The sequence below is a fragment of the Crassostrea angulata genome, chromosome 5 (genome assembly GCF_025612915.1).
Source record: "Crassostrea angulata isolate pt1a10 chromosome 5, ASM2561291v2, whole genome shotgun sequence".
Classification (NCBI taxonomy): Eukaryota; Metazoa; Mollusca; class Bivalvia; order Ostreida; family Ostreidae; genus Magallana; species Magallana angulata.
Window position 1 is genome coordinate 42241365 of NC_069115.1, and position 14531 is coordinate 42255895.

The following is a 14531-nucleotide window of genomic DNA, read 5'->3' on the forward strand; positions in this document are numbered from 1 at the left end:
TATAGATTCATGTCTGTAACATATAGTTAACATTCGTCAACTATACATATAGTTTAGAGTTGTTAATCACAGTTTCACAATTATTCGTTAATCTATACCGGTATTTATCTGATAAACTACGTTTTGCAATCGCAAATGGTTGTTTTCAGTGTTAATTATAGCAATAGTCAGGCACGTAGCATCGTTTTTGAAAGTGGGGGGGGGGGGGGGCAGACCCATCCAAAATATCTTGACAAGCAAAAATAAAAATAAAACACCCAGGAAATTTAAAGTTTCCAAAAATCTTCAAAATCCTAATCCGTGGGAGGGGGGGGGGGGGAGACTAAACTATACTTCAAAAAAATTCTTTCCTACCAAAATTATTTTCCCTCCAAATCATGAAATTCCTAATTCGGGGGGTGGGGGGGGGGACAGGTAACTCTTCAATTTGACTCCTCATTTCCTTATTTTCATATCAATTTTTTACTTACTTCCAAAAAAGTGGGGGGGGGGCAACTCCATTATAATTCATTTTTTTATATGTAAATTTTAAAAAATTTCTTGCTGCGAGAAAAAGTGGGGGGGGGGGGGGGGGGCAGGCCCCCCTGCCCCCCCCCCCCCCCCGATGCTACCTGCCTGATAGTTTTACAACATAGATGATCGCGTTAACCTTAAATTGGTTAACAGATGTGAAATATAGATTAACGACGTTAACTATATAGTTTTCTGTCCGTAAACTATAGTTTACAACCGTTAAACCTAGTTTATCGAGTGTGAAGCTATGATTATCTCATTTTTTTGAATTTGGCGTACCATAGGTACATGCACATGTATATATTTATTTTCATTCTGAATATTATAGAGCGATATTATTGACCGACTCCTCCAATTTCATACAAGTACGTGAAATTTATGTTCAATGTGTCCTCATATGCACGATTTTTTTTTTTTTTAAATATTATTTTTAATTGTTTGTTTATTTATTTTAGAATTTAAGATTTATTCAAAAACCGCAACTTCATTATGTTCGGCTAACTTCTGAAACTTGTATACATGTATATTTAAGAAAATGCGGGGGGGGGGGGGGTTCGAGGAAAAATGTTCTTTGCCAGGAGGGAGGGGGAGGTTCCGATGCCTTTTTTGCTATGAATTTTGATTTTACCAGGGGGATGGTGCCGGGGTTGGACCCCCTCTATAAATCATGCACCAGAAATCATCTTCGCTAGCCAAGGGTTTTCGGTCCACTTTAAATGGACCGAAAACAGATGACCAGAAATACACATTAAGGTAAAAAATTGTTCAAGTTTTTCACTGCAAAAAAGTTGAAGTTTAAAACTCGTTACTCTCTCTCTCTCTCTCTCTCTCTGAGAAAGTGAAAGTAAAAATAACTGCAGGGATGACGTAATATTGATTTTCGAAAGGTGCAATCTCAGAACGAGGCTTAATTTGTATTGATACTGCCGGTGTTTTTATATATATATGGGATAATTATGTCGGATTAGAACTTTATACAATAGACTGTGTTTTGTGTGAATTGTCTTAAATAGGCGGCAACAGAGGGAAGACAACGACATAATGACCGGCTCATAATAAACACCGAAGGACTTATTCACCGCGATCGCGATTTTTTTGTGGAGTATTTTTAAAAGATGGCGTCAAGTTCTGTCAGTCAAGAAAGTTTGGATATTGAAGATTATGAAGCGATAAGTTCACGTCAAAGCAGAGTAAGGCGTGCCCGAGCCATGATGCCAAAACCCATCGAAGATCGGGAAACCCCACGGAACGGGGATGGGGATAGTGACTGTGATGTAATTCCTGAACACGAGTCCCCCTCCCGATCCACAACTGCTGCATCTCGAGCCCGAGATAAAAGAAGACCAAACCACTTGCATAAAGGAAAACTCCCTAAAGATAAACGTAAACTGAGAGAAAAAAGACGAAGCACTGGTGTTGTCAATCTACAATCCACAGAGGTACATGTATTGGAAATAACCACACTATGTCATCTGTCACATGTTAACACAGTACAGTGCAGTTTAACTCATGGTCAGCTATGATCTAGCTTTGATAGCATATGACCCATAAATGATATTTTAGTCAAGACCATTAAGAGAGCTTAGTCTTTTGTTGTTTACAACTACAATTAGCACCTACATGTAATAATTATGTAGTTTGACTTTAAATGAAGTGGACTGAAGTTCAGGATATCACTGTGCATGTACATGATTCCTGTGTTTTGATTTCATCCCCTGTCCAGTAAGTCCACTCAAAGACTTTTCCTTTCCTTGATAACATTTTGTGCCGTTAAAGTGAGATTAAGCATGAACATGATCAATGAAGACTTTAGACTTGAAATTGAATGTCCTTCAAAGGGGGTATATCAGGGACGTATATACGTCCCTGGGTATATAGAACCTTAGTTGATTTTCTCTTGAGTTTAAAGACATAGAGAAGTTTGAACAAAGTCAACTGAGCATATTGTTCTGGACATCTTAGAATAAATATCAAATGATAGTCTCAGTTAACGCTTACATTTACTTATCATCATGATCATGGCCAACGCACTGATGTACCATAGATTCCTATATATAATTAAACGTGAGGAATTAATGTCCACATAAAATTAAAAGAAGCACATCTCGTGGAGTTTAATACCTCACTTTTATTTTTTTAGGCCAGATATTAACTAGATGAAACTCTGATAAAAATTTGGCGTTTGCGATTTTATATTCTAGCAATTTGCTGCAAAACGGTTGAATTGCGATATAAAGTATCAGGTATACGCTTGAAATAAGGAATGTACAGTATACACTTTTTCTGGAATTAATCTTGTCCTAGCTACTCATAAATATTTTTTTTTAAAAATTGCTCCATCATTCTAAATGTACTGTGACAGAAATATCCTCAGTTCTGCTAATTAATTGCTGAGGCAAGTAATTCATGTATTTTAAGACAGCTGCAGGTTTTCGTTTCAAGGTGATTTTTATTTGTGTACCTGTTCATGGTGGAATGAAAAAAATAAAAATTGTAAAGAAAACAAGAGAAGTTCAATAATTTTATAATGTTGTCCCATGTACATTCAGTAAGTTTACGAGTCAGACTATAGCCTCTCCCAAGATATATACATGTATGCAGCACATTTGGACGATTTTTGATAAAAATACATATACCTGCATGTGAAAGAATTGCAATTGAAATAGATGCAGCTATACTAATTTTCTAATATTCTTTATTTGCACAAGACATACATCTTATGGCATAGGTTATTACATATAAATAATAGCAATATTGAAATAATGGTATGGTACATGAACATGTAAAGTACATTGATAATGTATATAAAATAAAATTTTACTAACAGGCGAAGAAACCAGAGAAATTTTTCATTCTTGTGTCCTCTGTTTCTGCTGTGCCTGGGATATATTCAACTCCATCAATGTATAGTTTGTCTTTCACGAGTGTGGCCATTTTCCTATTTTGTCGGGCCTCTTTCATAATAGGAATTAATTATTTCCTATTTTCCTGTACAGTTTTTGGGGAACTGTTCTTGTATTTTAAAGTGTGTTCCTGCTAAACGCCTAGTCTGTTCACGCACTTTTTCTCTCATTCTGTATGTACTGAACTTCACCACAATTGGACGGGGGTTTTCACTTTGAATATTTCTTTTACCTAATCTGTGGGCCCGTTCAATATGTTGTCCTACTTCTTTTATTCCCAGTTCTGCCTCGCAGAAATCATCTATTAAGTTAGAGCAGTTCTCCCTGTTTTCTGCTAAACCAAAGAAAAGTAGGTTATCCCTCATGCCTCTACATTGTAGGTCAGTTATTGTGTCGTCCATATAGGATTGGACTCCTTGTATGTCATGGATTTGCCCTTTGACCTCTTCAGTTGTTTTTCTTAAGGCCCTGATACTGTTACCAATGTTCCCCGAAGTTTTCTTCAGATTGTCTAGGTCCCCCTCTACAGAATTCACCCTCTGTGTTAGTGCTGCTACTGAAGCGCTAATTTGATTAAATTTTTCAATATTTTGCTCAATATGTAGAAGTCTTGTGAATATTTCGTTGACCCAGTCTGGCCGATTAAGGGTGTTCGAATGGGCCGGAGGTGGCCTTAAAAAAGATTGATTAAATTTTTCAATATTTTGCTCAATATGTAGAAGTCTTGTGAATATTTCGTTGACCCAGTCTGGCCGATTAAGGGTGTTCGAATGGGCCGGAGGTGGCCTTAAAAAAGATTCTGTTTCTATCACCTCATCGTTTAATGTTAATAGATGTCGAGACTCACCATCATTGATCACGCTACGCTCACTACCCTCTCTATTATTAACTTCGTTCACTAGTTCTCCGCCTCCGGTAGCCATCTTGGGTGGGTCTTTGTTTGGACTTTCGTATGCTTTGTATCTGGCGTTTTTTGTCGGGTTGCTGTTTTTCCTCTTTCGTTTAGTCCTATTACCATGAGACGAATGAGGCATATTCTACCCATCAAACATACCCATAGACGACACTAATCACTAGCTTTTACCCTAAACTTGATTCTCCGGTAGAATTGTGCAGCCGCCATGCACCCATACCACGTGACTTGTGATTGATAGTTATGTTTCAAAATTTTAAAGCATCACATTTTAATTTTCCTAGTCAATTTTATTTGATATTAACACAAGGTCCATTGAAATACACACTTTAACAATAGAACAGTCTACATGTATCTATGATTGATTCAATCCAGACAAGTCAACAGTTAGCATTTCTAAAAATCTATAAACATTATAAAAGCAAAAATAACCCAATATGTTGCATCCACACCCATATTATGTTTTCTTTTGATTGTGCATGCGGTACATGTATATGTATATATACTTCCAACATGTATGTGTCTGAAAGTGAATTCAATATTGCTACCAACAATTTGTGGAGCTCATCATGACTGAGTGTCTCACTCATGCAGTAGTCTGATATAGGCATTAGGCCACTAGGCCAGTAACCCAAAAGTCGCTCATTCAAGCCCCACTGTAGTCACTTGATGTAAAAAAGTTGTTGGCCTTTAGACAAGGCACATTTGTATATAATGTACATTAATTGTCTCAGTCCACCCAGCTGCATTGGGTACTAGCTGGCTTATGCTGTCGGGTTAACCTGTGGTGGAATGGTGTCCTGACCAGGGAGATTCAATGACTCAAATCTGCTTAGCACCACACTATCTGGGGATAAGCACCTACCTTAATCACCTTCATGGCATGGAGAGGGATTTTTATAATGTACAGTCTATGCATGTATCCATTACAAATGATATCTAATGTTAACTTTTAAGATCAGTAGCATGACAATTAAGTAAGTGACATCTGAGTATTTTGTATGGATGACCTCAAATTTTTGACTGGTATGAGAAGTACAAATTATGGGTAAAAATTTCACAGGGCCGGGACATAAAGTTATTTTGTCTTGTGATCATGCAAATCATTTGCAGCAGCTAAAGTGGTCTACCTCCCAGAAGATTTGACATTCAAATTATAATTCCAACAGTTTACTATGTGTACCAGTATTCAATGGATTTGGAGTACTGTTAGTTGAGAATGATATAATTGTTGACATCAAGTATCAATGAAGTTCAAGAAATTGTATGCTCTGTAAGTAGCCTTTAAAAGTTTTATTTGTAATGTGTTCATGTTAAACTACAAACAAAAAAATTCCAGTTTAACTCTACGATTTATAATTAACGCAAATCAAAAACTCTGTGCACAAAAGCAAATGAATAGATATCTGTTTATTTCTGTCTATTACCTGACGGTATTTCAAAAATTTAAAGATGGGCTTGATTTAAGTCTCTATTCAAATTTAAAGGGTGAAATTGATTAGACTTTTCACCAAATTTCTCAATATGTAGGAGGAAGTTGTATAAGGTTGTGATTGAGAGATGTTTACTTTGGATTAAAATGGTGTTTACATTTAGTGAAACAAGTACTTGAAACATGCATCTTGAAACCTTGAAAGTCTGCATACAAAGTTTGCAATCTTGAAATACTTCAAATTCTAGATTTTAGTAGTTTAGGAAGTTATATATATAAAGAGAGAGAGAGAGATTTTATGAAATAATATATGATAGAATGTTTAAAAGTCCATGAATATATCTGCAAAAAATCTTCCAAGCTTAATCATAAATGACATATTTTATCATATTACATAGAGAAAGAAAGAAAAATCTTGATACCTACATATGTGAAGCACATGACTCAGCTTAATGGTTGTATGCCCAGAGATAGCTGGTTTTAGCCACAATATTGTCGCATAATGTTGAGTCTTGTGTTCTCAGACAGGGCACTTTATCTGCATTGTCTCAATTTAACCAGCAGCAATGGGTACATTAATACCTGCTTACCATGGGGGGGGGGGGGGGGGGGGTTAAGCTGCAATTGTCCTGTCTAGGAGGATTCATCAATGACTCTCATCAATGACTGAACTTTAATGACAAATTCCTACTGACAATTGAATTTCTAATACATCTGCTGTACACTTCAAGGACAACTTTAAAATACTCATGTTGTTGGTCCATTTTATTGATTACAAATGATTGTAAACAAACTGATGTAAATTAACTGTTACAGAGCACAGGGGATTCTCTAGACGATGAAGATGACGAGGAGTTACTGGAGGCTAAAAAGAACACATCCTACAACGAGGTCATTGACGCCGATAACCCCCAGACACCCGCAGAGGTCTGTTCAAGTCAAAATGCATGAGACATTTGAGTTGTACTTTCTTGTTATACATGCAAAGTGTGCCAAATAATAAAATAATTGTATCCATGTGCAAAGTCAATCTCCATTCCCCAACCCCCCAAGAAAAATTATGTTTGTTGTACAGGTCAACATAATTTGTTTGTTAGAAATGATGTACTAGCTAGCTCATTTAAATGTAAGATACATGTATTTCTTGCAGTTGAATTTTGATAGATACATGATCATGGTGTCAGATATATACATGCATTACTTTTTTTTAACAGAGTAGAGTGCCAAGACCATTCTCTTCTAGAAGATCCAATAAAAGGTAAGGCCTACAGTTTCCATATCTGACCAGTGTGTGTATTTATAGAATCTGATATAATTAATTTTTAAATCATTCAGTTCAATGAGGTGAGGTATAGAACTGAAGTACTAATTATTCTAGCTAATGCAGATGTATAGAATTCCCATAAGTATAGCTTGATGGAATCCTTTAGCAAGACAAGATGGAATCCCCTAGAAAGCATGCACTTATTTGGGGACCATTTCTTATACATGTATAGTATACTATTATGCTAGCTGACTCTTCTTGTTCTGTATTTCCAGCCCATCAGACCTAGAGGCTGATTTAGAGGATAACCAGGATTACGATAGCACCGTCAGCCAATCAGAAACCAATCTTACCCTCATTGGAAAGTCGAACACCACGAGGGAGTCGTCCAATCAAAATGCTAGTCCAAAACTGGGACATGGTCCGACATACGGAAGGTCAACAAACCCCCCAGAAATACCCAAGTCTTTCAAAAATTTCTCCCCCTACACCAGTGAAAACGAGACAAAGACTTCACCGTCGTATTCCTCTAATTCTTCCTCTCCATCCTCCATACTGAATCGTTACAAATGGCGCAGTCCAGAGGTGTTGAATCAGGAGAGGGAACCAGCCAGTGCTGGTCCCGGAATATCTTCCATTATCTCCAGATATGACAAAAAAGCCACCGAAGTGGATACAAATTCCAGCCCAGGATTTGGCTCCTCTAGTTACAGGAATTTTGGAGATAGATTTCGAAAGGACAGTCCATTTCAGAGCCAGTTCCGAAGTGTCGCTGCTCCAACATTGAGGGAAGACACTGAAAAAATCAATCTTAGAAAGGTGAGAGTTTGGACTTAGTTTGTTTATAATCGATTATTCCAGTTTTGTTGAGCATATCACTTGTATCATGCATATGTATGTACATGTACATGTATGATACACAAATGACAAGTTATGATAATGAAGATGTTAAAAGCAGTTTGAGTTATTTATGGTTACTTTGTTGATGATTGTATTCCTCTCAAAACCTTGAATATCATAAGATATATATGTAGATAACCATCCATTATGTTGACAGTAAAGGAATAAGGGCATGCTATTGAAATTCATTGGATTCTTGTACATGCATGTATATAAATATATACAATTTATACATTGTCATTGTAGATGCTGGAGAAAGAACAAGAGGAGAACAGGAGGATGAAGCAGATGATGGAGGAGAAGGACAGAAGGATAGCAGAGCTAGAGAGAGAGGTCTACCTGCTCAACAAGGTAAGGGATATAGGAAGGTCAAAATAATGATGGAGCACACAAGTATGTACCAATTACAGTAAAATACACTTATAACGAAGTGCCAGGGACAGGCGATTTTGCTTCGTTATAAGCGTAATTCGTTATATTTGTCAAGTTTAAAATATGTAATAGAGTCATGGGAAATGGAAATCACTTCGCTGTTAGCGTCAATTCATTATAATCGTGTTTGCTATAGCCCTGTTTTACTGTACATTTGATACGTAATTATATGCTTAAAAAACACAACCAGTTTTCTAATTCTAATGCCCATTTAGAGGAATGTGATTTGAGATTGAGTTTGTCATATATATACACATTTAACATGAAATCATTCTGATTAAAAACATCAACCTTCTAATTACACTGGTCAGGTCCAGGGCCTGACAGGTATCAAAAGGGGGTCATCTTCAGACGACCACAGATATGCTTTATCTGTTTTATGAGAGGTGTAACTCTTCAATACTGGAGGTAACATGGAAAACAAGCTTGAATTAATTTATCTCCTTTAAAAGAGTTCCATTAGATTTTCTAAAGCAGTGAAAGCCCTTCCCTGATTGGTCAGAGGTAAAGGTCTTGTGAAGATGACCTCCTATCAATACCTGTCCGACCCTGCCAAGTCTAGGGAGGGGGGGGGGGGGCTTATCAGACTGCGTGATCATACACCTAACATCTTATGCATCAGGGATATAAGGCTTGTGTCAAACACTGTAGTTTTTCTTGTAGGAAAAATGACCCTTAAAGGTATATACATGTTCTATTGTAGATCATGAATGATTTTGATGCAATATTTACCAGTAGTTTTTACTTAATTTGCATTTCTTTTGAGTCAAATTCAAATCTTATTTTTCATGTTATTTTTTAAAAAATTATTTTGATTGAAATTTTTTTGTATCCTGTTTGTCTTACATGTTGTAATACCTGTAGCTTAAGTGTTGTGTACATTGTTTAATGTTCCAATTTTTATCGATATGACATTTTTGATTCTTTAATGTTAAATCGCTACATGTACAATGATGTATATATACATTTGTATATGCTTATTTTAGCATCTGAAAAAAAAAAATGAATTTTATTTATGCAATTTGAGGCTTATTTTAAAAATGATGTACTCTCTTTTTAATGGCATTTTATTTATTTTTAATTATTTATTTTTTGAGCATTATAGAATAATATAACACATATATCCACTAAACATGCTAAACATTGAAAAACTTTCCAGAAGTTCACTTGTTTTGATTATGTTGGTTCGGGAACTAAACTTTTAGCAGTGTCAGTGAATGACATGTACATGTAATAGCTATATCATTGGAATGTTCGTGTATAAGCTTTGTAGAATCCATGGTGGTTGATAAAAAAAATACAATCAACATTAAATAGTTTGTTTGATAGCACATTGATTATATGATGAAAAGATTATAATACTGTAACATATGATAATTGATAACTCATTGATAATAAAATAGCATAAAATCAGTACATGTATTTAATTGTTAGCATAAACTGATAAAAATATGTTTTAAAAATATAATATACTGTATAGTAGAGCTCAATAGTAGCAGTATGTATCAGTAATTATGAACTTTACTTTACAGTACTTATGAACTTTACAGTAATCTATTGGATGGAGTTTATGCTGGAATTCTACATTCATTTGTTTTTGTTGATTTTTTCAGGATCTGGAAGACATGGATGATGAAGCTCAGAAACTACAACTAGAAAACAATGCACTGATTCGGGCCGTGTCTCAGCTGAGCACTCAAGTGTGACACTCCAGAAGATGGAGAGCCAATCAAACACACTGTCACTGCACTCACGCTTAGAAACTGCACTCGGCTCCTTTATCATGAATAAAACATAGAAATAACTACATGTACATGAGAGTGCTTCATGGGTCTACAAGGCCCTGGCTAAGTTATTGTACATGTTAATTTACAATGAAGAATTTTATATCTGTATTGATCAATGATATTTTAAACAGTGTGAACTTCATCTCAGCACCATTAGATTGCAGTAAGAGTATAAATGTATGTCTGTTTCTTTTATTTCAGTTTAAAATAAATACATCATTCTGTACATAATGTCAAATTGTTAAGCATTAGGTTGTACTGAGTTTTATATTCTCAGAGAGAAATATGATTTACCGGTATACATTGAAAAAAGAATCCGAGAAGAATATTGCTAATATTATTGTTGACCATTACAAATTCTTTCCTGTACAAGTTGATTGTTAATCGTTTTTAATTGACGTCTAATATGTGATAATTTAATTAACAGATGCAGGTGAAAGAATTTTTCATTTGTTTTTTTTTTCAATTTTATTTTAGTTAATATTGTTATTGAGCCTTATAAAGGTTCTTGACATAGTAAATGTACATTGTACATACAGCAACAGTTTGTACATTTTTTTCAAATTTTATAGAATTTGTTTTCAGTAGCAATTTAGGTTAGTTAGCTTGTGTTTGCATGCCCTGTTAACGAGCAGTTTTAGTTTAGTTTGAGAATTCCTTCACAAATGTGATAAATATTTATCTGAAAAGAGTAGTGCTACACTTTTTGTTAATAGATTCCAAACTTGTATGTTAACATTGGTGTGGCGAAGAAATTACATGTATTTGAAGGTTTTGGAAGCCAAGCATCCAGCTAAAATTACATGTTATATGTTTATACAGGATTGAACCTTTACAAGTGTTTTTGTTACAACTGCAATGAACATATTGGTGCATTTCTGTTTTGGTTTTATGTCATGTTATACAAATAAGTGTTCATTCAATGTTTAGTGTTATATGTCAACACTTACGTTTCTCTTCTTTTTTCTTGGTTTGAATAGTTTTTAGTATGCAAAAGAAATGGACAAAGTGTCTTCATGTTGAATGTTTACTTCAAGGAGACTTTACTGTTTGTCAGAGTAATTGGATGTCTACATGCATGTTTATGTAGCTGTAATACCAAAGTAATAGTCCAGCTCAATTAAGTTGTGATTTCAATTTATTTCATAAGTGCAACATACACTGCATTCAAGTTGCAACACCCAAATCAAAGCTTTTAAATATTATTCTGTGTTTGAAAAAATGGTTAACATGCCAAGTCTTGCATATTTTTGAAACATTTTTAAAGATTCATGTTTTTATAACCTTTTTGCAAGAAAAAGTGCAAGGTAAAATTTTTCTACAGCAAATTAAATCATCATTTATATGAACTCCATTTTGAGTATTAAGCTTACTTTTTGTTCTTTATATATATGTATTTATGGACAAGTTATAGCCATAAAGTAGGCTTTACAGGTACAGCAATTTAGCATTTAAACCTTTCATTCATTGATATTCAATGCATACACATGTATATAATTATGTATCCATTGCTTTCTCTTACCACCTTCCATTAGTGCAATGACAAAAATCCATGCATGTATTAAATTGTTGAAACATCAATTTACAAATTGCTAGCACTATACTACAGCAACAGAATGGGAGAAATATACTGCAGTATACTGTAATAGGAGAGATTCAGTTTAATACCAACTGAAACATTTTTATTCAATAATTTTAAGAGTTTTTTCATTTGACCATTTAGTATACTTTATTATTAATTTGTTGTCAAAATATTTGTGCTCAGTATGAAAGGGAATTTTTTCCCAGTGCATGCAATGAATAATTAAATATTCATTAGCAAATTTATGAAAGGAATTTCCAGAATTTAAAATGCTGATTTGCTTTAAGGTAACTCTGTACCTATAAAATCATGGGTTCAAAGTTAAAAACTTAACTTTTTTTTAACTTATTTGACTTGAATTTCATCAAAAAATAAATAAAATGTATATGTATCCATACTATTTAAGATGTAAGGTAATAAAAACCAAAGGCTGAAATTATCATCTGAAAATCACACTTTTTTTGTTTAAGAATTAAATATAAGTGGATGGATACTTGTTTGTCTATTTAAATTTTATTGCTTACTATGCCAGAAAACTAAAATTAATTTAAAAAAAAAGAAAAAATCGTTTACGTTAGAAAAATTATAGCATTTAGATATATCACTTTGAGAAAAGTAGAAAAGAGTTATTTCCCTTTGTCATTATTGAATTATCTCGAATATAAGAATGAAAAACGCTTATTAAATATCTCCAAGTAAACAATGATTTGAGTTTTTGATGTGCACCTATGATAACATAGAAATTACAAATCTACTTGCAAGAATTTTAATGAATTCATGGTTTATGTAAAATGTATGACGTCACAGGAGAGTGGATTTACTTTAAAAATAAAGTGGCTCAGAGACTGCATGAAACCAAAAAAAAAAAAAAAGAAATAGAGTAAGGATGTATAATTGATGCAGTACATTGTGTACTTATTACTGAGACATTCATACATTGTGATTTAAATTTATTAGAATTTTTTGTTTGCGGACACTTTGTCTGAATATTGAGAGCTTTTTTTGTGTTCTGTAAACAAGTATGAGTTAGTTTTATTTATTTAAATATTTAGTGCTTTTGCTCATGTTTTGTGCATTACATTTTATTTATATGTTTTGACATCTTTTTAGAGTCATCTGCATATCATGAAAGAGATACTGGTGTAAAACTTGTGATATTATGTAAAGGGGAATTAAAATCTCCAGAATTGAATGAAAAGAATATGGTAACGGTTGTTTTGATGATTTTTAGATGTAAAACCAAAAGTTGTGAATCATTCATCTTGTTAGCTTATCTTTGTCATTGTGTATGTGTTCTTTTATGAAACATATTAGGCATTTGTTAATTCTTTAAAAGCTCAAGCTGCTATAAGGCGATTTCATTTTCTTTAAATTACTATACTTATACAGCTAATACATTTCTTCTGTGTGCTAACTCTTCGAGTAATTGCAGTAATACATGTATCTTTACACTCTTTTGCAAATGTACCACATGTATGAGATATGCACATATACTTCTGAACTGAAAAAGACACCTTTTCTTTTAATGTTTCAAACATTTTACACGCAGTGTTACATGTAACAAGTTGATCTCACATTTTATTATACACGTGTATGTATACAATGCATTTATGTTAAATTCGGTATTCTTTAAGTTTGAAAAAATGTACTGATACACACATGTATATATTATATATATATTGTTTTCTTACAATTTAGTCAACCATGTAACTATTCTCAGACTTTTAGTATTTAAAGGAAACAAATTCAAGTTATAAATAATGGACATATTTTTAAAAAATCCATGAGAAATGCATGGTACTTGATTTTTTTTTTAAGGAAAGGAGATTGATTCAATATGATAAACACATTTTCACCATTTGTATGTACCATTTTTACAATTTATATACATGTACATACATGTAAAAAATTGGCATTTGGGTAACCTTCATACCTATACATTAATTTTGTGATTAGAATACATTCCAACTTACACTGATATATTTAAAAAATTGTGTGTATACTTTATACATAAGTTATCTCATTGGAATTTCATTCATATGTCTTTTGAGATGGTTGTATATTATTTATTTTGAATCATTTGTATATTTTTGAAATATTTTCGAAATCTACTGCTTAATTGCTTGAACTATAAATTATACGACACAAATACAAAATTTTTCAGAAATTGAAGTATTATGGTGTTTTTTTTTATAAATTGTTGGATTTTGTTTCATATTTTCCAGTCGGCATTCTTTTAATTTACAGCTGTACGACATTTGTACTTTAATTCGGACCAACTGTTTGCTTTTACAATATCATTGTGCTTCACATGTTGTGACTTAGGAAAATAAAAGATGTTTATATAATCAGGACTGGCTTTTTAGTTGTACGAATATTTTAAATTGTCAATAATAGCTAAGTTTTTAGATTCAGGCCTTGGCAAATGGGTAAAATGATTTGGCATTACTAAACATCTCTGTGTTAGCATTTTCTTGTCAGGGTGATGCAGTAGAAGTGGGGAGGAGTTGTGACCTATAAGTACTAAGTCTTCAGAACATTTCTAGTTTAGTTTTCATTATATAAATAGTGCCTGTTTGGGAGGGTAACAGTTGAAATTGACACCCCGAGAAAACCATTGTCAACCGACGCGAAGCGGAGGTTGACAATGGTTTTCGAGGGGTGTCAATTTCAACTGTTATCCTCCCAAACAGGCACTATTTATTTTGTTATACTGAATGTCTTTTTTAAAATTTTTAAGAAAATTTTACTGCTTTTATATAGGAATAACATGAATTCTACAGCGAACCGTACGCGCATAATTTT

At 33.6% G+C, this 14531-nt stretch overlaps 1 protein-coding gene across 1 annotated transcript; it reads left to right on the top strand.

The window, feature by feature from the left end:
• The first annotated feature begins 1407 nt into the window (after positions 1-1407).
• LOC128184369 (PRKC apoptosis WT1 regulator protein-like) lies at positions 1408-14078 on the top strand. Its single transcript, XM_052853812.1, has 6 exons — positions 1408-1952; positions 6578-6688; positions 6976-7019; positions 7301-7844; positions 8172-8276; positions 9971-14078. Exons 1-6 carry the CDS (start codon positions 1629-1631, stop codon positions 10061-10063), a joined length of 1221 nt encoding a protein of 406 aa, XP_052709772.1. The 5' UTR covers positions 1408-1628; the 3' UTR covers positions 10064-14078.
• Positions 14079-14531: the final 453 nt, after the last annotated feature.